General features: G+C 49.6%; 1 protein-coding gene across 2 annotated transcripts; it reads left to right on the top strand.

Annotated features, from left to right (window-relative positions):
* The first annotated feature begins 1,272 nt into the window (after positions 1 to 1,272).
* Ipo13 (importin 13) lies at positions 1,273 to 22,959 on the top strand. 2 transcript variants are annotated; one of them, XM_013507752.1, is made up of 21 exons: positions 2,058 to 2,122; positions 2,820 to 2,952; positions 3,978 to 4,714; positions 11,193 to 11,333; positions 11,445 to 11,586; positions 11,691 to 11,857; positions 12,058 to 12,178; positions 12,263 to 12,410; positions 12,978 to 13,159; positions 13,240 to 13,266; positions 13,458 to 13,592; positions 13,760 to 13,903; positions 15,437 to 15,517; positions 16,154 to 16,291; positions 16,469 to 16,565; positions 19,623 to 19,675; positions 21,793 to 21,859; positions 21,948 to 22,006; positions 22,143 to 22,232; positions 22,522 to 22,703; positions 22,797 to 22,959. In XM_013507752.1, the coding sequence occupies exons 2-21, from the start codon at positions 2,950 to 2,952 to the stop codon at positions 22,891 to 22,893; spliced, it is 2,811 nt and encodes a 936-aa protein (XP_013363206.1). In that variant the 5' UTR covers positions 2,058 to 2,122; positions 2,820 to 2,949; the 3' UTR covers positions 22,894 to 22,959. The 2 variants fall into 2 exon arrangements, with proteins under 2 accessions (XP_005410746.1, XP_013363206.1); XM_005410689.2 differs by lacking the exon at positions 2,820 to 2,952 and having other exon boundaries at positions 1,273 to 2,122.
* Positions 22,960 to 24,663: the final 1,704 nt, after the last annotated feature.

Consider the following 24,663-nt stretch of genomic DNA (forward strand, 5'->3'; position numbering starts at 1 on the left):
CTATCCTTTCTTTCTTAAAAGTATCCTCAATACTGCAAACAGATTTTTCTAGAAGGTTTCATATGGCACTTTGGGTAGTGTTCAGACTCCCAGCTATTGCTCTCAAATTGTCTTTCCAGCTTCACCTCATTTATTCATCACCTCTCTCCCTCACCCCACAAACATCCCCTCAAAACAGTAACAAATTACTAGTGTTCTTCAAACACTTTCTTGATAAAGATTTGCTGAGTGACTGGCGTCCCGCTGGATCCTGCTTACCAGCTAAGTGAGCCGCTCTCTTCCCCAGGCTCTCCCTCTTTCAAACTCAGATCAGGTTTCTCCTCTGGGGAAGCCGTCATCGACTTTCTCGGGGCTTGGCAGCTACTGCCAGTGCCAGCTTCCCCATCTGAACACAAGTATAGAGGTCCTTTCATTCTTAATTTTTTTTCCACGCTGGGCTCGCCGGCAGGAGTTAATACAAGGACTACTGGAAAGGCAAGAGGCAGGGACTTTCGGGTCTCGGAGCAGACCAGGTCTATAGCGAGATTCTGTCACCCTAGCTGTGTGACCAGGGGCAAGATAAACAGTTTTTCCCAACATGAGTTTCTTGTCTCATTTGAAACGATGGCTAAAAGCACCCATCTGTTGAGAGCACTGCACCTAAGGTGAATAAAATACTGCCCCTAGCCCTCAAATGTGAGCTACTCTTTACTCACACTGTACGTCAAAGCTCCTGGAAGTTCTCCGAGCACTGTCCATGGTATGTGGTTTCCTGGTTGCTTATTGGTGGTCCTTTACTCCTGAGGCTCGCTAAGCCCCATCTCCTCTTCTCGGGGTGGTTTCTTTCCAAACAGCCCCTTCCCCGGCCCAATTCTGTAACCGCCGCGGAGCGTCATAGTGACTTGGTCTCTTCTTCATTTTCCAGTCCCTGTTTCCACCTCCATTCACAAGCCCCTTAAATCACATACTCCCAGGGAGTTGTGCAGCGCCCTCTTCTGGTACTGCCGGGAGTGCCTGTTGGCCGTGGTAGGCCTGGGACAGGCCGGGGTCCTGGGACCCTCAACCCACGTGCTCCCTTTTCCTAGCCCCTCCCGGCGCCGCCTTCCACCAAGGCTCGTAGAAGACTACATTTCCCAGGGTGCAAAGCGACGGACCCTTGGCTTGGCGAGGGCCTCGGGCAGCGAGCCGCTCCGCCGCCAGTTTTGGGGGCGCGCAGGCTGGGGCGAGGACAAGGCCAAGGACCCGGAATGAGTCTCCACGTAGTTCCGCTGGGCCTTACTGGACTGGGTTGGGACGAACCGGGCCTGGACAGGCGGGATTGGGGGCCTGAGTTGGTGGTGCCGGGGACAGGCGCTCGGGTCAGCCCGCGTCTTGCTGAGGTCCCCGCCCCGTCAGGGCCGCGCCGGCTTGTCTGTCAGTCACTGGGGTGGAGGCAACGGCGTTAGCGGGGCCGGAGCCTGGCGGTGAGCAGAGCGCGCGGGCAAGGCCGAACGGAGGGGATCTGCCGCAGCCCTTCATCCTCACGGACTCTTCGCCCCAGACTCGCGAAGCTGCAGTCCCGCGCTTCCTTGGATGCCTCCGTAACCCGCGAAGGGCTCTCTCCCCTGTGACCCCCTCAGCCTTGTGACCTCCTCGTAGCACCCAAGAGCCTACCGAGACGAAGGTGGTGTCGGTACTGGCCGTCGACCCTGAGACCCCTCACGGGCTGGGCGCTCGGTTTGCCCCGTAGGCCTCCCCTCCCTATGACTTCCTCCTCACATATTCTGGGGAGAGAGCTGTGACCTACCGCTAAGAGCCGCGCCTGAGAGTTCTCACTGGCGCCTCGGTCCTCGCAGGCCCCCTGAGTGGGTCTCCTCCTAAGAGCTCCCCTTGTGGTCTCTGGCAAGCCCCTCATCCCCAAGCGAGGTGGGGAGGCCTCGGCAGCCATGCGTGCGCTGGGCGCCCCCTCACCCCAGCACGCCCTGGGCACCCAAGCCGGAGTCTAGCAGGGGACCAGCAGCCAAGGGGCTGGGGCAGGAGTCAGATCGGGGTCCACCTCCCTGCGAGGAAGGGAGTAGAGATGGAGCGGCGGGAGGAGCAGCCGGGGGCTGCAGGGGCTGGAGCAGCACCAGCCTTGGACTTCACTGTGGAGAACGTGGAGAAGGTATGAGGGCTCTGGGTGGGCACTCCAGTGACAGAGCAAAAGTTCTGGACTGACACTAATGCCACAGCTGAGGCTTGGGCTAGGTGCCCTCTGGGATGGTGCCTGCAGAGCACCTGGCATTTGCTGTCTCGGGGCAGGCGGGACAGCGGTGTTGCAGTGTCTAATGAGCTATTTTTGGCTTTCCTTTAAACACAGCACCCCTGTGGACAGACACTGTAGGGTCTTGGGCTGTTCCCTTCAGGGTGCTGATGTCTTAGACTTCTAGCTAGGCTGGCTGTTGTCCAGCTCCATGGGAAATGCATGAGCTATGTCAGAGGAAACTAGGCATCCAGGAGACCTGCTAGGCACCCAGCCCCCATCTCTACCCCCAGCCATAGGGAGACTGAACCATCCTGGACCTGACAGTGTCCAGTTAAGGGCTCAGAAGATATCTGGAACTAAAACAATCTGAGTTACGTTTTCACTCTTCTTTGGAGAAGGGTCCTTCCTTTATTGGCTGGAAACCAAAATTGTTCCAGGCAGGAGGAATAGGGCTGGTTGCCTTTGTTTTGCGCTGGGCTCAAGAGTCCTGCTGGCAACCTTATAGGACCCTGTCTTATCTCCCTGCCCACACAGTCCCTGCAGTGGCCCTTCCAGGCTCCCCCACTGTCCAGACCATCTTTTCAGAACTGCTTCTCTGCTTCTATTCTGAATTCAGCTCCAAGCAGCTTGGAATACAGGAATGCATGCCCCATGGGATGACTGGAAAGATGAGGTTACTTTGCTGGAAAGCAGGGAGTGGTTGCAGATGTCCACTTATTATTCTTGAACCCTCTTTGTCATAGTGAATGGTGAGGATGCATCTTTTCTGCTTGTTTTCTGCCTCCTTTGGCATCTCTGAGAGAACAGACAAGGAACAATGGACATACTTGGCCAAGTCTACTTAGATAGAAACTGTTTAGGGGCCAGGCTCCTGGCCTCACTCTCTTAGCCCTTGGGGTTGGTTAGTGTTGGCATAGTGGCATCCTGTTCTGTGCTACCAGGGAGATTAACCACTATTTTCTTACTCTGTGAAGTCCCATTAGACTTGGGCCCCTGGGGATTCTGCTAGCTGTCAGCCAGGTTAGGCATTTGGCAGGGCTGTAGCTGTGGCCAAGGCTTCTCTGGATCAGCTGGTTTAACCCTCATATATGCTCTCTGAGGAGTGGGTGTTCTCATCCTCCATTCCAGTATGTCTCTGCCCCAGAGCTGCCTGGTGTGAATCTTAGACCTGCTCAGATTTCACACTGGCTTTGGTGCCACTGTCTGGAGTGACCCAAGGGTAATCCTAGGGGGAGCAAATGGCTTTGGAGTTGATGAGAACAGCTGTGCTTGGGAGGGTCAGGGCCCCTCAGGGTGTTCTATGTTCATCTCAAGCTTAGCTTCGTTTCCTTGGAACCATTCCTTCTACCTAAGCCTTGCCCTCAAATGCCTTGTCTTAGGGAGCTGAATCTCCCCTTTTTGCTTCTTCTTTTTTTTTTTTTTAACTTTTGTACTGGGAATCAAACTCAGGACCTTGCACTTGCTAGGCAGGCACTTATGCCGCTAAGCTATATCCCTGGCCTCCCCTTTTTGCTTTCTTATGAAGATTCCCCTCTCTCAAGCCATAATGTTTTGCTCTAAGGAGAAGAGGATATGGTAGAGCATAGACAAGCTTCAGGCTCTCAAGGTATCTGCAGGACTCTGGGCCCAGGAAACATTGCAGGACCCTGAGTTCCCCATTTGTGTTCAGTCTAATTGGGGAGTAGGAATAGTGCTTCAGGACCAAGTTCCTCTCTCTGGGCTCTGGCAGGATCCAGAGTAGCCAGCACCTGCTCAGTCCTGTGCTGTCCTGCAGGCCCTGCACCAGCTGTACTACGACCCCAACATTGAGAACAAGAATCTGGCTCAGAAGTGGCTGATGCAGGCCCAGGTCTCCCCACAGGCCTGGCACTTCAGCTGGCAGCTGCTGCAGCCTGACAAGGTGCCTGAGATCCAGTACTTTGGGGCCAGTGCCCTGCACATCAAGATTTCTCGCTATTGGAGTGACATCCCCACTGACCAGTATGAAAGCCTCAAGGCGCAGCTCTTCACCCAGATCACCCGCTTTGCCAGTGGTTCCAAGATTGTGCTGACTCGGCTGTGCGTGGCGCTGGCCTCACTGGCCCTCAGCATGATGCCTGATGCTTGGCCATGTGCTGTGGCAGATATGGTACGACTCTTCCAGGCTGAGGACTCACCGGTGGATGGTCAAGGCCGCTGCCTGGCCCTGCTAGAGCTGCTGACAGTGTTGCCTGAGGAGTTCCAAACCAGCCGCCTACCCCAGTACCGCAAAGGCTTGGTGCGGGCCAGCCTGGCGGTAGAGTGTGGGGCTGTCTTCCCATTGCTGGAACAGCTGCTACAGCAGCCCAGCTCACCCAGCTGTGTGCGTCAGAAGGTGCTCAAGTGCTTCTCCAGCTGGGTGCAGCTGGAGGTGCCCCTGCAGGACTGTGAGGCACTCATTCAGGCTGCCTTCACTGCTCTGCAGGACTCGGAGCTCTTTGACAGCAGTGTGGAGGCCATTGTCAATGCCATCTCGCAGCCCGATGCCCAGAGGTGAGCTACTACCTACCCACCCACAGTGGGTCAGCCTGCTTGTCCAGCCACACATCTACCCATCCATCTGTTCAGTAAACATTAATGAATTGCCTTAAAAAAAATTCTGAAGAAAAAAAAAATTAATGAATTGCCCACTGCATACCTGGTCCTATGCTAGAAACCCAGCAAGGACTCAAATAAGATATGGGCCCTGTGCTCATGGTTAAGAGAATGAGGCAGACTTTAAACAACTAGTCATCCAGCAAATTATTCAGCTGAAATATTTGACTCTTCTTTTTCTCTCATCCAGTCACCAAGTCCAGCCTGTGCTGCTCCAAGTCCAGCCTGTTCTGCTCCTGACCATATTGCAAATCTATTCTTTTCCGTTTCCGCTGCTGCCACCCTACTCCAAGCTGTCGTCTCTCTCCGCATTTCAGCAGAGCTTTCTCCCAGTCTCCTGGGTTTTACTCTTGCACCTTTCATTGTCCCAGCAGCTACAGTGATTTTTTGAAAATGAGGAGCTAATTTTTTTCTTTCTGATCAGAGCCCTTTAGTGGTTTCTCCTTGCTTTGAGGACAAATTTTGGAATTCTTAATGTGACTTATAAAAATGCTACACAATGTGGCAATGCCAACCTCATCTAAGGCCGTGCTTCTTGCTTTCTACACTCTATTGGGTCTTTTCACTGTTTTTTCTACACATTCCATGCTCCTTGCAGCCTCTGAACCTCTGCTTCAATGTAAATTTCACTTCCATAGCAAAGTCCTTGTGATTTTTAAGACTAAGTTTGGTCTTCTCTGTTGTATTATCTTAGAACTCTTAGTATTTTTACTGTTTTTTCCTTCTTACCCCATAACATGGTCTCATTATAAACCAGTATGTATCTCCCCATTAGTCATTTAACTCTATGTGGACAGGGACTTTGTCATTTTACTTTGTCTCATTTGTGCCTGGCACATGGCGACATTCAGCAGTGTTTTATTTTATTTTATTTTTGGGTTTTTTTTTTTTTTCCAGTACCGGGAATCGAGCTCCTACCTCGCACTTGCCAGGCAGGCGCTGTGCCCCTGAGCTAAATCCCCAGCCCCTTCAGCAGTGTTTTAAGGATGAAAATAAAGAATTGCCTGGTTGGGAGGGAAGGAGGTGGGGGAGATTGGGAGAGGACAGAGAATGTTTCCCGCTTCTGGAACCACAGCAGTGCAAAGAAGTGAGGTGAGCAACACCATAGTACATATATTCAAGGACCCAAAAGAAGATGACTGTAGTGAAATGTTTGGCCAGCTTTTGTTGAGGACTTGGTGTATTAGGCCCTGATCTGAGCACTGGAAGACATAGCTGAATGCTTTAATATCTGTTGTCAGGAGCTCACAATCTGGTAGGCACCGGAGTGGATAAATCTTATTAATGTGATGAAAACTGATGGAGGAAGTAGGGGGGTCTAGGAGCCTCGAGGAGGCATTTAACCTTATTTGAGGGCTGTGAAGGCTTCCTGGAGAAAGTGACACCAAACTGTGCTTGAAAGGCTGTATTGGAGTCAGGTGGAAGTGATGGACATGGAGAGAATGCTCCAAATAGATGAAAGAGTCACCAGGTATGATTAGACAGCAGGATATAAGGACCATAGTTGTAGGAGATCCAGACCTGAATCACATAGATCTTGTGGGCCAGGCTTGTTTGTGATCTTCATCCTGAGGATGATATGAGGCTGTTGAAGGATTTTAAGGAGATAAAATAGCCTGCTCAGAGTTTTAGTGTAAGTTGTACTGGAAAGGGCAAAGCTAGAGTTCTGACACTGACATTGCAGAGATGGGGTTTTGGGACTCCTTGGCAGAGTTGAAGGATAAAACCACTAAGTGAGATTACATGGAGGAGTGACTAGTGGCTCAAGCCTTGGCATTAGTCATGTGTGAGTTTGAGTCCGAGGTCCACTTACTAAACCTGACATCTTAGGTAAGCTACTTATCAGCCCCAGTGTCCTCATCAGTAAAATGGAAGTGATCATATTAAATGCACAGAGTTGTTGTAAAGGTTTACATAGAATAGCTAATGTGCACAAGACCAGCCACTGGTATTCAGTAAAGAATATACTGACTCCTTGAATAATGGGAGTTTTTTTGTGGCCTCTGCCAGGAGTGGAGGAGTCAGCAACCCTTATTTGTACAGATAGGTCATATAGGTCATTCATATGTTACTTCTTTTTTTTTGTCTTTTTGAGGCAGGGTCTCACTATGCAGTTCAGGCTGGCCTTGAGCTCACTTTGTATCCCAGACTGACCTCGAACTCACAGTGATCCTCCTGCCTCAGCCTCCCAAGTGCTGGGATTACAGGCATGCGCCACCACACCCGGCTTATGTTACATGTTATGTTTTATGTATGTGGTTGTATGCTTGTGTTCTCTCTACCATATGTGATAAGTCTTTATTTTGGGTTGTGTGTGCGTGAGTCTAATGCTGGGGATTGAACATGGCCTCACATTTTCTGGGCAAGTGCTCAATCCCTAGTCTATGTGTTCAGTTTAATGGTAACTTTATGAAGAAAAAGGAGGAGGAGGAAGAGGGAAATGCATATAATTATTGTTAAAATCATTAAGCTGTTTTCTTTTAGAATTGGTCGTAAGGAGTAGAACCTAAATCATGCAATAGACAATAGGTCTAGTTAATCAGTGGCTAAAGCACACACACCCATATACATAGATAATGTGCTTAACCATTGCCTTTTGAAAATTTAAACAAAACATTAGGGTTGCTTTTTTAAAAACAGAATATTTTGATATAATAATTAAATAAGAGAATGTATATGAAGTGTTCAGCATGGTTCCTGTGTACTCCTTAAGCTCCATTTGCTAGTATTTGGTACCATTATTACACTGGTAGTTAATGTACTTACTTCCCAGATTTTCCAAGATTTGTCAAGTCCCAGGTCAAGGCCTCTTTTGCCAGCCTGCAGCTTAAGTGCTGGGTGAACTCAGACAATTGATTGCTGAGAGAAGCTGGTCAGAGCGTGTACCTGGGCGATATGAGATGTCCTTAGATACACCCAAGTTTACCCACCCAACCCCATCTCAAGGGCTTTGGCTGGTAATTGATGCCCCTTCTTTTCTGAACGAATGAGAGAGCTAGGAGCTAGTGAGGGAACCCACAGTCTCCTGGGCGCTCATTGGCTACAGCCCCTTTGTTGCTTAGCAACTCTTCCCATTTTCACAGCTCAGCTCCCAGAGCTCTAATTGCACGTCTGGGCTGAGCTCAGTGTGAGTGGCAGCTAAGGAGCCTCCAGCAGCCTTGCCGTGGCTATTAAAGCTGACCAACTGGAGCTAAGCTTCTTGAACCCAGCCTTATTGATGGTCCTAAAGATGTCTCAGTCTTCTTCCACCAAACCTAGAAACCTCTGGGGCCCTGGGCTTGCTGTTCTGTCAACTCACAGTTCTCAGGTATGGGTGCTTAGGTGGTAGGAAATCTCTGCAGGAGTTTCTCCCATAAATGGGCTATACTCAGCCCAGAGTCAGAATTTGCACTTCCTGCTATCCAGTTTGGTTTCCTATGTTGGACACCGCCATTGTCTTTGATTCCTGGGTTATCTGGGCACTGCCCTCCCTAGGTGACCTGACATCAGCCTTCTCTCCAGCTGAGCTTGCACTCCGGTCAACCTTTTTAGTTTCTCCACCATTGCTGTTGCTTCCTAGCTCTCTCCTTTGAAATATATCTTTTTCCTAAAGTATGTTTTTAATCCTAGATCAGCTTTTCTCTGGGGAGAAAAGGTAAAGTGGACAGGCTCTTAAAGGCTTCTATACTTAGGATTGGACATATAGGGTGAGGTCTGCATAGATTCTTTGGGAAAATTTCTTTTAAAAGGGAAATAGACACGTAGCAGTTTAAGGAGTTGTCTCAACCTAGACGCTGTCTCTAAGTTGTTGTTTGACCTCTAGTAATACGCTGAGTCCTTCTGGACTCTGTTGTGTTTGATTTATCCTATTACAAGGCTCTCATGAGACAAACCAAGAACTGTGACTGCGTCTCTGCTGTCCACAAGACCTTTTGCAGGTGGAGGGAGTCTTGACATACAGTGGGGATGCTGCAGGGATAGTGAACTTGCTTCTGACTCCATCACAGCTACCGGGGAGCTTGTGGGACATGGCCTTGACCCTGCTGTTGCTCTTTGTGCCAGGGTCTGGCCTGAAGGTGTCCATTGTCTGGTGGTGCTGCCCGTGCCAGGGTCATAAGAGTGAAGCCATCCCAGCTGTCTCCAGGCGGCACCCTCTGGAGCTGTCTCTGAACTGGGAGTATCCTGGTATGGATGGCTTTTCCTACCAGAATGGGAATGGGAGAGGGACACCAACATCCCTGGGTGGTTGCCTCTTGATCCTTCTCATCTTCCCACTTAAGGTTATGAGGCTACTATCTAGAAACCTGCTTGGAGCAAGTCCAGATAGAATTCCTTCTGGATACTTTAGTCCCCTTTCCTTCCGTAGATTGCTATGGTGACACTATGATTGACAGCAGAGGGATCCTAAGCATCTAATTACCTCAGAGAGTGTGTGGCTTCCTCTGCTTAGTCTGGTCCCCACAAGATGAAATGGAGTTAGCCTTCTCTGTCTCCTTTGTATTTTTTGCTAAGCTTCCTTACTCCTCCCTTAGGCATCATTGTGCTTCAGGGCTCTGACCTGGACTGTCTTTTTTTCTCTCAACACTTTTCTTGGGCAGTTCTTATCTACTTCCACCATAGCTCCAATTACCAGGTATGAGCTGATGACTCTCATATATATGCCACTCCTGTGTGTATATTTGTCTTCCTCCTCTGTCTCCTCTTCTTCTCTCTCTGTCTCTCTCTTTCTGTCTCTCTTATCTCTATATCTTGTCTCATAATGGGAATAGAGCTCAGGTTCTTTGTGTGTGTGTGTGTGTGTGTGTGTGTGTGTGTGTGTACCTGCATGCGCTAGGCACATGCTCTACCACTGAGCCTCACCCCCAGTCCAAGAATCTGTCTTTCACTCTAGCCTCTCCACTGGACTTCAGGATTTTATATCCTATCTTTTAAAACACTTCTACCTGCATATCATGACTAATACTGAACTTAACACCTGTCACCTTAACACCTCCCCATTAAAGGTATTACTGTTACCTCTGTTCTCCCCTCCAGGTTTCAGTAAGTAGTTCCACCCTCTACTTAGTTAGAGGGTTGTCCTTGGCTCTTCCCTGTCTTTGTGGCCAGTCAGTCATCAAGCCCTGTCCATTTTGCTTCTCAGCTCTCTCTGAGTTCATCATCTACTTTTCTCTCTTTCTACTGCCACCAGACTACACAGGAGTTGGGATTTAATGGTAGAGGGTAAGGAATAATGCTGTCATGAGCTATTGCTACATTTATTTACTTATTTATTTTTGAGACAGGGTCTTGCTATGTAGTTCAACCTGGCCTTGAATTTCACTGTGTAGCCCAGGCTGGCTTTAAACTCACAGCAGTCCTCCTCCCTTAGCCTCTTGAGTGCTGGGGTTATAGGCGTGTACCACCATGCTCAGCTATCTTCTTTATTTAGCAGAGCTCCTAATTTCCCACCTATCCTAACACTGACTGTATTAGTTTCTTAGGAATGCCACAACAGAGTACAACAAACTGGATAATGGTAAACAACAAACTGATTGCCTCACAACTGTAGAGGCTAGAAGTCTGAAATCAAGGTGTCAGCAGGGCTAAAACCTACGGGACACTCTTTTCTTGGCTTCTGGAGGTTTGCTGGCAATCCTTGGCATTCCTTTGATTTCAGTTGCATAACTGCAGTCTCTACCTTTGTCCTCACTTGACATTCTCCCTGCATGTCTCTGTCTTCACATGGTTGTCTTCTTAGAAGAACACAGTCCTATTGGATTAGAAGCTACTTTACACCAGTATGACCTCATCTGTAAAGACCTTTTTTCCAAATAAGTTTACATTTTGAGGTACTGGAGGTTACAACTTCAGTGTATCTTTTTCTTGGTGGGGGGTGGTTTGAGACAGGTTCTAAGTTGTAGTTCAGGCTGCCCTTAACCTCATTAATTTATGGCTGGCCTTGAACTCATGATGATCCTCCAGCCTCAGCCTCCTAAGTTCTAGGATTACAGCATGCATCACCATACCTAACAATATATCTTTTTGAGGGCCACACACTACAAGTTATAATGGTCTTCTCCCTGCCGCCCACAATAGATCCTCCCATTCATTTCACTGTAACCTCCTTAAAAATCTTAACTTATTCTGGCATCAACTGTCAGTCTAATTGGAAGACATAATTCAAATGATAACATTAATCTTCTCATCCTTCCTTCCCAAAGTTTTCTTGGATATCTGTGACCTAATGTTCATCCCAACATGAACAACATCAAAGCTATTATGAAGTGCCTGATCCCTTTTTTTACTTAGGATTTGATAGGAAAGAGCTTTGATGAAAGATAGGGAGATTGTGCCTTTCTCTCAAAGCAATAGCAATAGGACAGACAGCTCTGATGGGTCTCTTCACCTCATGCCCTAGGTACGTGAACACACTTCTGAAACTCATCCCGCTGGTACTGGGACTACAGGAGCAACTGCGACATGCAGTGCAGAATGGGGACATGGAGACCTCCCATGGCATCTGTCGCATCGCTGTGGCCCTGGGCGAAAACCATTCCCGGTAGGGAGTGGAGCAGCTGATGGTGGGATAGCACAGCCCTGTAAGAGTTGGGGATATGAGACGCCTACCTTCAGGTGGGAGAGTGTCATTACTATGTCTCTTCCTCCCCAGGGCTTTGCTGGACCAAGTGGAGCACTGGCAGAGTTTCCTGGCCCTTGTCAACATGATCATGTTCTGCACCGGCATCCCTGGCCATTATCCTGTCAATGAGACCACCAGCTCCCTAACTCTTACCTTCTGGTACACACTGCAGGTGTGTCTGGAGACTGCCAGCAAGCCTGGACCACCACGGACAGGGTGGGTCATGGGCTTCTGTGGCTGTGAGTGGTGGTTAATGCTCTTCCCTGGCCCCCTCAGGATGACATTCTGTCCTTTGAGGCAGAGAAGCAGGCTGTGTACCAGCAGGTGTACCGCCCTGTCTACTTCCAGCTGGTGGATGTGCTTTTGCACAAGGCCCAGTTCCCTTCCGATGAGGAATATGGATTCTGGTCCTCAGATGAGAAAGAGCAGTTCCGAATTTACAGGTAATACTAGCAAGCCAACTGTAAATGGAGCCCCAAAATAACAAAAGCAATAAGGGAAGGGGCCAAAGCCAGGCTTTTTAAATTCTGGGGCTCCTTTCTCTTGTCTTCAGGGATCTTTGCAGGGTTGTGACTGTTTGGGGTGGGCTTTTGGGCTTGAGGTCAGGATCCAGGCAGTAAAAAGGCCTTCATCTGCTCCTCAGGGTGGATATCTCAGACACGCTCATGTATGTCTATGAGATGTTGGGGGCTGAGCTGCTCAGCAACCTCTATGACAAGCTGGGCCGTGTGCTCACCAGCTCGGAGGAGCCTTATTCCTGGCAGGTACCTCCCAAGCCGATTCCTTCAGCCCTCCCTGACGTGTCATACCTCCTCCTCAGCCAAGCCAGTGGTATCCTCTTTCTCTAGCATACAGAGGCCCTGCTCTATGGCTTCCAATCCATCGCAGAGACCATCGATGTCAACTATTCCGATGTGGTGCCTGGGCTCATTGGTCTCATCCCACGGATCAGCATCAGCAACGTGCAGCTGGCAGATACTGTCATGTTCACCATTGGTGAGACCGGGTGTACACCCATGAGCACATTCCTAGAGCCACAGCACCCATCCCTAGCTATGGCCAGCCTGCTGGGTCTTCTCCAAAAAGAGAGACGTATGCCTCCCCACACAAACAGTGTTGCAGCCAACTGACTGTTCTGGCAAGTCTTGGGATGCTTCCTGTGTGTATCGAAATGCATTTCAGTGAGGCTAGTTCACTTTCAATGGAATAGCATTTCGGAAACAGTCACTTCTGCTGAGTAACTTCTTCCTGTTCCTCACTTGTGGGGTTCATGTTTGTGCATGCACAGGCATGTTTGTCCATTCTGTCCTCTGTTTGTTTGTTTGTTTGGTTTTTGTTTTGTTTTTCTCCGGTACCGGGAACCGAACTCACGACCTTGCGCTTGCCAGGCAGGCGCTTTGCCGCTGAGCTAAATCCCCAGCCCCCATTCTGTCCTCTGAATGAGCACTCTTCTGCAATGAAGCTGCAACTTGACCCTGCCAGGAGCTCTGCCTGCCTCAGGCATGTGGTACATGGCCAGCCTGCCCTGCCTCAGAGATGCTTGCCTTTCTCTTTTTCCTCCAGGAGCTCTGTCTGAATGGCTAGCTGACCACCCTGTCATGATCAACAGCGTTCTGCCCCTTGTACTGCATGCCCTAGGCAATCCCGAGCTGTCTGTCTCTTCTGTGTCCACCCTTAAGAAGATCTGCCGAGAGTGCAAGTATGACTTGCCACCATATGCTGCCAACATCGTAGCTGTCTCCCAGGTATGGGACATCCTCAGTGGTGATGGGCCTCAGGCTACTCTGCACTGTCCTGATACCCTGTTCCTTCTTTTTATTCCCAGGATGTGCTGATGAAACAAATCCACAAGGTATGGCTCCAAAGTTTCTAGGGGTCTCCTCCAGGGTCTTACAGGAAAACATTATGCCCCAAACCTTGTCTTCTACCTTCTACCCCTTATCTCTTATTCTGTCTTCTTGGCACTTTCCCCTAAGAGGCTCATTCTCCTTCCTCCAAATCAGATGTGGTCAGGATGGACCTTCTGTGTTTTCTGCTCCACAGACAAGCCAATGCATGTGGCTGATGCAGGCTCTGGGCTTCCTGCTGTCAGCCCTGCAGGTGGAGGAGATCCTTAAGAACCTGCACTCACTCATCTCACCCTACATCCAGCAGCTGGAGAAGCTCGCGGAGGAGATAGTGAGTGAGCTGTGGGGCCAGGAGCAGCGCTGGGCCTTGGGCTTCCCCTTGTGTGTGCTGTGGCTGCCCAGGGGTGGGGTTGGAACTGGCCTTTAGGACGGAGGCTGAGTGATCTGGGGACCAACCAGGGACTGGAAGATCTGAGTTTGCTTTACTTCTCCCCATAGCCCAATCCCTCCAACAAGCTGGCCATTGTCCACATCTTGGGGCTCCTTTCCAATCTCTTTACCACGCTGGACGTCAGTCATCATGAGGATGATCATGAAGGCCCTGAGCTCCGGAAGCTGCCAGTGCCACAGGGACCCAACCCTGTGGGTGACATTGTCTTTGCCATTGCCACCTCCTGCATGAGAATGTCATTTTCGCTCCCCAACTCTGTGGGTAATGTGGTCATTGCTCCCCTGGTCCTACAAGGATGATGCATTTGGTCCTCTGACCCTAGGCATGACCTTTTCATTTACTGCTCCCCACATGGTATGTAGCAATATTGTGTTTCATTCAATCCTCTAAATGATACTTTTCTTGTTTCCAGCCCAACTGGGGTGATGTCATAATGTTTGTTTGCCCCTGAGGGACACTGACATTATCTTTCAATCTTTAAGGTCTGTTATTATAGATCTTTGTTCAACTCTGTGGGGCCTTCTCCTTAGCATTCACTGTGCCCTACAAACACTGAGGATGTTCACAGGCTCCACATGGAATGATTCTTGCCTTTGAGTCGTTCCAAATCTAGAGGAAATAAATGTAAACAAATTTCTGCAAAGCAGCTTGATAAGTACTGTGATAAGCTTGGGTGCAGGAGTTTGGCATAATCCCTTACAAGCTGTTTGATATGGGGTAAAATTCAGCTTCCCACTCAAATTTTGAACCTCAGAATGTCTGGCTTGCTCATCTGTTAGGACTGTGTTGGACAGCAGATGTGGTCTTAAGTGAGAATAGATTTCATACTGTAAAATTCTGTACAAACATGGGGGACTGCTATGGTCATTGACCCCAGAATCCTGTCCAGGAATTCCCCTGGAGACAAGGAAGCTATGAACATCCTAACTCCTTGGTTCAACTCCCTGCCCCAGTTTCAGTTACCCTGGGCCAGTGTTGACCCCAAACCAAATCTGGGCCAGTGGTATCTAGAGCTCCTGCTTCTGTGGTGCTCATCCTCCTGCTGTCTCTCACTTCATAGGCCCTCAGTCTGATCTCTGCTCCTTCATAAACTGTTTGCATCTGCATATCCCTTGTGGGCTTCCTTATCCCAGGCCTGTTTGGGTGAGACAAAATCTCTACCTCTTCAGGAGGGTACCCCATTACTTGGCTTTCACTGAGCAGAAGTGAATAGGGAGTGATAGTCCTTCTTGTTTCTTTTCCTTTTTTCTTTCTTTCTTTCTTTCTTTCTTTCTTTCTTTTTTTTTGTTTGTTTCTTGATTGTTGAGACAGGGTCTCACTATGTAATTCAGGCTGGCTTTAACTCATGATGTCGCCCAAGCTGGCCTTGAACTTGTGGCAATTCTCCTGCCTCAGCCTCCTGAGTGCTGGGATTACCATGCTCGGAGGGAGTGATGTTTCATAAAAAGCTTACAGAGTTGTCATAATATTATGAAGCACTCATGATGTGCCTGCTGTGCAGATTGAAGCTTTCTATGAGATAACCTCTGGAATTCAGGATATTCTTCCCTTTCATTCTTGGAGGTTTCAGCAAACTGCTGCTTCCCCCCGGGGTCCCATGCACTGAGTCCTCAATGTGCAGTTAGGGGTAATGGTTTGAACTCCTCGTTTTTTTGTCTACACCAGGTCTTTCTCAGGTGGGTGGCAGTGATGGTGGGGCATCTCACTTCTCCCTGTGTCTTCAGGTGGTGGTGGTACTGCAGCAGGTCTTCCAGCTTATCCAGAAGGTGTTGAGCAAGTGGTTGAATGATGCCCAGGTGGTTGAGGTGAGCCCTGACTCTTGCTCTCTGTTCCCATGGTGACTGCTGAGGTGGAGCAAGAGTGAAATTTGCTGCCCTATTGGGTTTGATGTGGAGGAGACAGGGTAGGGAAATCTTGTCCCACAGATTCAAGGAATCTGTTCAACTTCCTGCCCCAGTTTGTTTGTTTGTTTCTTTACTTTTAGTACTGGGAATCAAATTCAGGACCTTGTGCTTGCCAGACAAGTACTGTGCCACTGAGCTATATCCCTGACCCCTGGCCCAGTTTAGAACTCTGTGGTATCCCAAAAGATGTTCATTGAAAGACTGTGATGTTAAGGCTGAGTGACAGCAAGGAATCTGTTGTAGCATCAGAGACCTGCCTTTGGTCCTTTTTCAATTTCACTTTTTGTTGGTGCTCCCTGAGAGGAAATGGTGTAGATGTAACCAGAGTTAAGTGAAAAAGATATAGCCATTGCCTCTCTGTAGAGGACTTTTTGACCCCTGCCTTTCAGGCTGAGGGTCAGATTGTTTGCCTTGGTCTGTAGGGCTCAGCTAGGCTTCTAGATCAGGATCTTTTCTTAAGCCCCTTTTGTGCAGGGCTTTGGTTCTATTCCAGGCATTTGTGACCTGCTGACCAGGGTCCGTTTGCTTTCTTCCCAGGCTGTATGCGCTATCTTTGAGAAATCTGTAAAGACACTGCTGGATGACTTTGCCCCCATGGTGCCACAGCTGTGTGAAATGCTGGGTCGGATGTACAGCACCATCCCCCAGGCTTCTGCTCTTGACCTCACTCGACAGGTGAGCCCTCTGGCTTGGACAGCCAATGTTCCGGAGTCATCCTAGTCAGAGGTCTGATCCTGGATGGGAGGCCATGAGATGGCTTCTATGGCTGGGGCCCCCTCCTGCATTCTGGGGATGGTGACCTGTCCTGGTGATATGGCCCTCTGCTCAGCAGCATTACTTGCTTTGTTGCAGCTGGTCCACATTTTTGCTCATGAGCCTGCCCACTTCCCCCCGATTGAGGCCCTCTTCCTGCTTGTCACCTCCGTCACACTCACTCTCTTCCAGCAAGGTAGGTTCTGACCAGGATCTCTGCTGCTGCTGCCACTGCAACTGCCTCTGCTTCCCTGACCAGGGAGCCAAAGCTGCACACTCTGTTCTCCTTTGTCCCCTGAGACTTGGGAAACTTGTGGGATGAAGTACAGCACAATTGTCACCTAACAAATAGTTGACACTTCAGGTTGAAGTGGATAAGAGGGTGAATGATGCCTTCTACTGGCCTGCTGGGCTTGGGGCCAGCCTGGATATAGGGGAAGGTGGGAATGAGCCTCTGAGGGACTTGGGGAAAGAACTGGCTCCTTTCCTCTAGGATATAATAAATATAAATGGGAAGCACATGGACTTTTAAGTCAGGTAGACCTAGATTCTAAACTCATCATCACCAACTAGTTGTGTGACCTTGGGCAAGTCACTTACCTTTGCTGAGCCTCATTTCCAAACCTGTGAAATGCAGATATCACACACTTGATAGAGTTGTTACAGGTATTCAGGTTGTTCCCTCTGGGGCCCTGCCTTGGGGTTTTTGCAAATGAATTACTCAGAGTTCTGGGGTACATTGCCACCACCCCAATCAAGATATAGTCCTTTTACCCAGGTGTGGTGCACATGCCTATAATCCCAGCACTCAGGAGGCAGGAGGATTGAAAGTTCAAGGCCAGCCTCGACTGCTTAGTGAGATGACCTCTCAAAAAACTGAAAGAAAAAAAAAAAATCTAGATCCAAAGCTTAGTACCTTTGGTGGTGGTCCCAGCCCCCCTCCTTGTGGCCCTCAGCCTGAGAGTTGAGAGGTGGGAGCAGACCTCCAGCCTTCCCTCACTGTCTAACCCAGGCTTCTTACCTGGGAAAATAACAGCACTGATCCATCAGTCTCATGAGTCTTGCCTGGATTTGTGGTCCCACGTTTGAGACTCATCAGGGGTCTCAGCTGGAGCCCAGAGTACTCTCTGCTCATATTCTCAGAATCTGGTCCTGTTGGCCTGGCCTCTTTCTGTGGGCCATGATGGGTTATGTTCAAATGGGGAGATAGCTGAGCCAAAAACTCAAGTGTTTCAACTCCACCTTTTGCACTCCTTGTACTGCCTCTGAGACAAGTTCCCATGATGGCTCTGTTCATCCCTCAGTTGGCCCACTCCTCCCCACTCTCAATGGCCTCTGCCTCAGGTTAGGGTCTCACCTGAATTACCCCAACAACCTTCTATCTTGACATCTGTCCTTCTCTCCAATTTATTTTGCATATAGCAGTCATAATGTTCTTAGTAAAACACAAATCTGAGCATATTTTCCTCCCTGGCTTAAAACTAATTATTGTCCTCAGGTTATTGTCCCATTCCCACCCATATGACAAAGTTCTGGTGTACCTCTGATGTTCTCCTCTGCCGATGTCCTTGTGGCTGTAGCATTCACAGCACACTGACTCTTTATTCACCATGTCCTATTCAATTCTGCGCTTGCTCCTCTGACTGGAACCCCTGCACTTACCCTTTACTGGAAGAACTCTTACTCCTTCATGCTTTGGGAGGAAGCCTGCCTTAGTCCTTAGAAAAGCGCCTCTGAGGCAGAGTTGGGTGCTGCTAACGCTATGCCAAAACTATGTCATGTACTCCCTGCTGATACAGCACCAACCACACACAATAGCATTCATGTCTGTCTCTCTTCCTAGACTGAGCTTCTGAAGGGCAGGGTTGAATTTCTTCTCTGTATCACCAGTGTACAGAATGAGGCCATTGAAGAACAAGCCTCAGGCACTGTTATATAAAATACTACGAGGGCTCCCTGCCCTTGGAACCTTTCGTCCTCCATGTTTGGCCCACCTAGAGGGAGGCCACCTGATCACTGAACCTACTGTTATGAAGTGGGACCCAGACATGGAACACTTTGGGCCTTACTTTCTAGGACTTGAGCAGCTCAGGGTTCAGGGATGAGAGAGACAGGCTTTATTGCTGGCTCCTAGTACCCTGGAGAAGAAAATGGGAAGAGATTGTTATCTTTGTTACAGAGGGGAAAACGAGTGTTTGTGGCTTGCGCAAGATCACACAGCTACTTAGTGGTGTCTCAGGGAAATGTTTTTGCACCCCGTCCTCCTGTGAGTGGAGAAGCCTGGGGCAGGCGCTCCAGGTGCCTTGTTCTTGCCATGAGGTAGCAGAACTGGAGGCAGAGGTGCCCAATATTGTATTTGTTGGGGCTGCTGGTTGTCTTACTGGGCAGGATGGCCCCCATACCTACTCTGCCATCCCACCTTAGGCTTCCTTGTCTCTGCCTTCCCACTAGATCAGGGGGTGAGACATGGACTGGCTTCCCTCTTTCTTGGCATGTTCAGATGGTGGGAGCTGGTCCTTAGACCTGAGCTTGGCTCTTGGCTGGGTCCCCTTATGGAGGGGACTTTACTTGGATAGGGCTCTCATTTTGGGCCTTATGCTGTTTGTTCCCCTGACCCCTGCCAGTGACTTGCCTGGGCAGCCCCATAGTACACAAGTCACTGCCCTACCTAAAAGAAATCCTCTGGTTTAAGTGGGCCAGTTATAATCCTTTTCTTTGACCAGATCAGGAGCCCCAAGGCCACTGAAGTGAGAGGCACTAGGGAAGCCCTAATGCCCTAGACTTTCTAGGGCCACCAGCCAGCTCTCAGATAGAGGTGTCAAAGACCAACCCATGACCAGTCCTGCCCTCTTCTTCATGGCTGTGATGGGGCAGTATATACTAAGAAGCAGTATAGGATTACTCCAACCTGTCAGAGGCCACAGTGAGAGTGTGGGGGCTGTTTCTTCAGCTACATGGAGTCTGGAATAGCTCAAGAACCAAGGGATTAGTGGGGCTGGCCTGAGGAGGAGTAGGGAGTAGGCGGAAGGCCCCTTGGGGAGAGCTGGGGCAGGCCCGTCCTTCACTTTGCCGTCTCTTTCTGTTGGGCTTCTCCCAGTTCATGGTTTTTGTATGTTTTGTTTCTTTATCTTGCTTCCTGCTGCTCATGTGCCCCCACGCTGTCTCCCTGCAGGCTCTCAGTCCCACATAACTATATGAGGTTGAGTTGCTGTTTGTATAATTTTTCTTAAGTTCCATCTTTATTATATTTTAGGGCCCAGGGATCATCCTGATATTGTTGATTCATTTATGCAACTCCTGGCACAGGTGTGTTTTAGTTTTATTCATTCACGTTCTGTTCTCTCTCTTTCTCTTTCTCTTATGTTGAAATTCAATTTAAGCCTATTTTTAGCTTTCTGTTGACAAATTTTTTTTCTGTTCAGTTGAATAGAGTTTCTTCATCTGTTTCCGTGGAAGTTGACAACCCAACATCCTCCTTTAGTGCCCCTTTGCCTCACCTAGCTCAGTCTCCTACAAAGACCAGGAAGAGGCTGGTCCAGAGGGAGGGGGCTGGGCTGGCCTGGAGGGAGTGGGATGGGAGGTGACTGTGTCCAGCAGTTTCTGTGTGGCTGGCTTGCCCAGGACATTCAGGGCAGGGCTGGGGTTTAAGGGTCTGGGCTTCTCTGTCCCCGTGCTCCTGCCGGGAACTGCCTGCTTCCGTGTTCCCAGCCTGCTCCTGAGAGATGGGCCGGGAGAAGCTCCAAAGGGAGGGTCTGCAGGGGATGTGCGCGGGGGAGCCCAGTGCAGCTGATGGAGAGGTTGCCCTGCTGCCAGGCAGTGGTTGCAGCCTCCACTGTGAGACTACAGTAGGACGCGTTTGTGTCTGGTGCGTGTCTGAGTGTGCTGTATCTCATTTTGTATGTTTTGAGTTGGGTTTGGGAAGGGAGGAAAATCACCTGTTGTAAGTAGTTCATGTATGGTGATGGGCATTAAGATAAATGTGAAGTGGAAGCGTGGGCATGCGTTTTGATGCATGTAGTACATTGATGTGTGTTGTGTGTTTTGTGTTGTTTGTCATTGTGTTAGGCATTGATGGGTGTTGAGCAGAGATGTGTGTTGGAGGTGTGTGGAGGCTGTGGAAGTGTGTTTTTAGTGGAGGACAGGAGTACGTGTTTTGGTGTTGATGCATCTAGATTGGAGTGAGCGGCTCGGCAGATGTACATATTGGGCTATGAGAGTGTGGAATTGGTGTGATGAAGGGTTCTCTATGGGTTGGGGAGATCCTGTGAATTGGGATAAGTGAAGTGTTTTCCTGCTTGATTGTTCCATGGTATTTATTATGTAATATATGCTTGGTGTTCTGCTAGTTGCTGACGATGAAATGGTTCTTGCTGTCCTGCATCTTATAGTCTGGTTGGAGGTGGGTGGGAAGCGTGAAGAACAGGGAGTGCTCATAGAAATGTGTGTGGATATCTGCAGGGTTGTATCTTCAATGGGGAAGATATCCATGTGTCTGTGAGTGTGCTGGGAGAGTGTATATGTGCTAGAGGAGAGTGTGCAGACAAACTGGGTGTGGACAGTTTGGGATGCAGGAGTGTTTGGATGTATAGTGGGGGTGTGCTGCAGGTGTGGGAAAGTGTGTATGTAAGGGGTATGATAGCGGTGTGTGAGTAGGGCATTTCAAGTGAGGGTGCGTGTCAGGGTGTGTGCACAACAATAAACATGGGGGTAGAAGGTGTGTGAGGGGCTGTAGGGTGGGGGCCTATGTGATGTGAGCTGGGGGTGTTGCTGGGGGACAGCAGTGTTTGAGGACTGTTGGAGCTGTGCCAACCATCTCCTGTGACCTGAGGATGTGCCAGTCATGTCCTGGTACAACTTGTCTTAGTATCTTTACTCCCCTCCCCCTCCTCCAGTGGCAGCACTGGATCCTAGGGTGGGTATGGCTGAGAAGGCCCTGTATACAGGGTATCTTGGGCAAAAGATGGTGCTGCAGGACACAGGAGAGGGCCTGTAGGCTGGGGGGCTCCATGTCCAGCTGCCGTCTCTTCTTCCTGCTGCCCTGTTCTCAAGCCCAGAGGCCTCGAACTCCTCTGTGAATCAAAGCAAAAGTCACTGCTGGCAGGAGGACTGGTCCTGATGGAGGAGAGAACAGAAGGTGTTTGCTCAAAGAGTGACTTGGGACTCACATTTTCTACATTGTGATCCCCACCCCTAGCCTCTGTCATGCACCCCAGTGCATTCATGTACACATACATGTACATAGCATCCTTTGGGCACTCCTTCCCTGACCAGCTGAATTCTGGGGTGGTCAGGGTCCCCCAGAGATGTCTGGGTGGCAGACTCTGCCTGTGATATGTGAAGTTAGGGAATGAGGTGGCAGGTGAACTGGGGAGATGGTCCCCGGAGCTGGCTGGGGCTGGGCTTACCAGCTCCACCTCCTACAGGCTCTGAAGCGGAAGCCAGATTTGTTCCTGTGTGAACGGCTGGATGTCAAAGCTGTGTTCCAGTGTGGTAAGTGGGACCAGGTGGACAAGTGGGCCTAGGGCTCCCCTGGGAGGCTCCTTGGGCCCCATCTGATCTGCCTCTGCCTCTCCCACAGCTGTGCTGGCCCTCAAGTTCCCCGAGGCACCTACTGTCAAGGCCTCCTGTGGCTTCTTTGTGAGTCTCATGCAGACCTGTATCCCCCTGCCCTTCTCTGCCCAGAACTTCAGAGGGTAGGGTGTAGTATCCAGGTGTCATCCTTAGGAAGGGGTGGGAAGGATCCGGGGCTGACAGGCCTTTTCATCCTCTGCAGACAGAGCTGTTGCCTCGGTGTGGGGAAGTAGAATCCGTGGGAAAGGTGGTACAGGAGGATGGTCGTATGCTGCTCATAGCAGTGCTGGAGGTGAGCCTGAGCAAGTGGGTGTTGGTAGGGTTGGGGAGGCCCTCACTGCTGAGGCAGCTGGCTTTCTGGGAGGCTTGATCATTTGGGTCCCTAAGCTCTTGGATTTTATAACTATCTCAATTAAATGGCAAGATGTTAGGGTTGTTCTGAGGATCAGCTGGCACTCAGAAAGCATTGCTTACTTGTGTAGTTTGGCTGCAGAACTGTCTCAGAGAGCTTAGGGCATGGTTAGGCCTCCTTGCTGCAGAAGGGTCCAGGCCTTAGTGTACTAAGAGGCACTCTCCCGCAGGCCATTGGGGGCCAGGCCTCCCGCAGCCTCATGGACTGCTTTGCTGACATCCTCTTCGCCCTGAACAAACACTGCTTCAGTCTCCTGAGCATGTGGATCAAGGAGGCATTACAACCACCTGGTTTTCCCTCTGCCCGCCTCAGCCCTGAACAGAAGGACACCTTCAGTCAGCAGATCCTTCGGTGAGCAGGGCCGGGATGGGCCTGGGCTCTGGTAGGGGGGGAGATGGAAGTGTTGGTGGATGATGCTAACCTGTTCTTTCTTCCCTCCTTCAGTGAGCGAATGAACAAGAGGCGGGTGAAGGAGATGGTGAAGGAGTTCACACTTTTGTGTCGGGGGCTACATGGCACAGATTACACAGCTGACTACTGAGGGGCACCCCTGTCCCATATCCACTCTCATCCTTTCCTATCCCCAAAGAGTAAACCTGGACCCTCACTACTGCCTCTGCTTCCTTTCTGCTGCTACCATCCCCTAACCAAAACCCTGGGTCCAGAAGCCTGGGGAAAAGATGGGAGGATGCTTGGATCCAGGCCTTGATCAAGAATGGTCGGGATACTCTCTACTTCCTGGGGTGGGAGAAGAACTGCTATAGCTGAGCTGCCTATGCTGGAGCCATTTGGAATTTTGCTGTTGGAGTGGAAGGAGGGATAGGTGGCTGTGGTAGTAGCAATCCCCTACACCTGTTAAATTAGTCTCAGTGTGCATTCATGTTTATGTTTAATCAACAATGTTGAATATTCGTCCCTCGCTCTGTTCTAAACAAAGGCTGTATACTCCAGAGCTACCATGCTAAATTAGAAGTGGGGTGGAGAGGCTGCATGGAGGCGGTTTGGTTTTGATGGGAATAGCAGGCATCCTAACCACAGGATGGGGTGTTGAGCTGGATCCAGTTGGGAGGGAAGAAATGGAGTGGGGCTTCATGTTCCAGGAAGGGTGTCTGATGTGGGGTTTTGAAGCACCCAAACATGCACATGGTTGAGGGAGGCTATAGAAAGTACCTGTGGGAGAGAGGTGAGGGATGGGACAGAAGGCATTGCAGCCCATGGAGGAGGAGGAAGGCAAGACCTTGTTTCCTGTATATCTGTCACCATTTCTACGGACCTCCCTGACAAAGGATCAAAGCTCAGTCAGTACCAGGGACAGCACCCGGCCTGCTCTTGTTTTCCTCCTTTAGCAGGGTTGTTTTCTTTTCTGTCTCCTTAGTTATAATTTCACCTAGAGTGCCTCTCAGGGACCCTATCCTGAGTAATGGTCCATAAAATCTAAAGGGCAAGACTGAGCTCTCTGTACTCCCATCCTTGAGATTTGATGGGGGAACTGGTTATGCCCACACTCATGTCTTCCCTGTTCTTTTCCCAACCTCTGCATGAATCCGGGTCTTGCATTCTTCCTCATTCAACCTTCCATGCCAGCTGACGTTAGTCCCCTGTCGCCCCCATCCCATGAAAGCCATACTGTCCCCCTTCTAGTCCTCAGTCCCAGTCTCACTCACCATTTCTCACTTTTGCCATATGTGGAGATGTTTCACATATTTTAGTCCTTTTTTCCTACCACATGGAGTCTGAGTGTCTTCCTCCTCTGAGCCCTCCCCACAACAAATGTATATATAAAGTAGGAGATTGAGGGTTTAGCCTTTTTGATACTGATTGTGCCACTGGCCTACTACGTCTTATTAGACAGCTGGTTAGTCTCTTCATACCTCAGTTTCTTTGTCTTAAAATGAGGTAATTCTTATTCAAAAGACTAACGTGGTGCCTGACAAATAGTAAAGGTTCAGTGTTCACCAGACTGAGACTGCTGGGAAGACAAGAACAAACGGAACATGTAAAAAACTTTGTAAAGTTTAATAAATAATTTGAGTCTTGCCACAATCCTATTAAAGCATATTATTATTAAAGCTCCCATTCTGCAGATAAGGCAACAGGGTATACATTCCTGAGCTACAGTACTCCGTAGCAAGTGGCCAAACATGCTGTTAAAATCAAGACAGTGGCAAGCACAAGGCCCTGAGTTCGATTTCCGGTACCAAAAAAAAAAAAAAAAATATCAAGATGATCTGAGCTAGGCGTGGTGGCGCACGCCTGTAATCCCAGCACTCGGGAGGTTGAGGCAGGAGGATCGTTGCGAGTTCGAGCCAGC

Source organism: Chinchilla lanigera, unplaced genomic scaffold (assembly GCF_000276665.1).
Source record: "Chinchilla lanigera isolate Chin_1 unplaced genomic scaffold, ChiLan1.0 scaffold00136, whole genome shotgun sequence".
Lineage (NCBI taxonomy): Eukaryota > Metazoa > Chordata > Mammalia > Rodentia > Chinchillidae > Chinchilla > Chinchilla lanigera.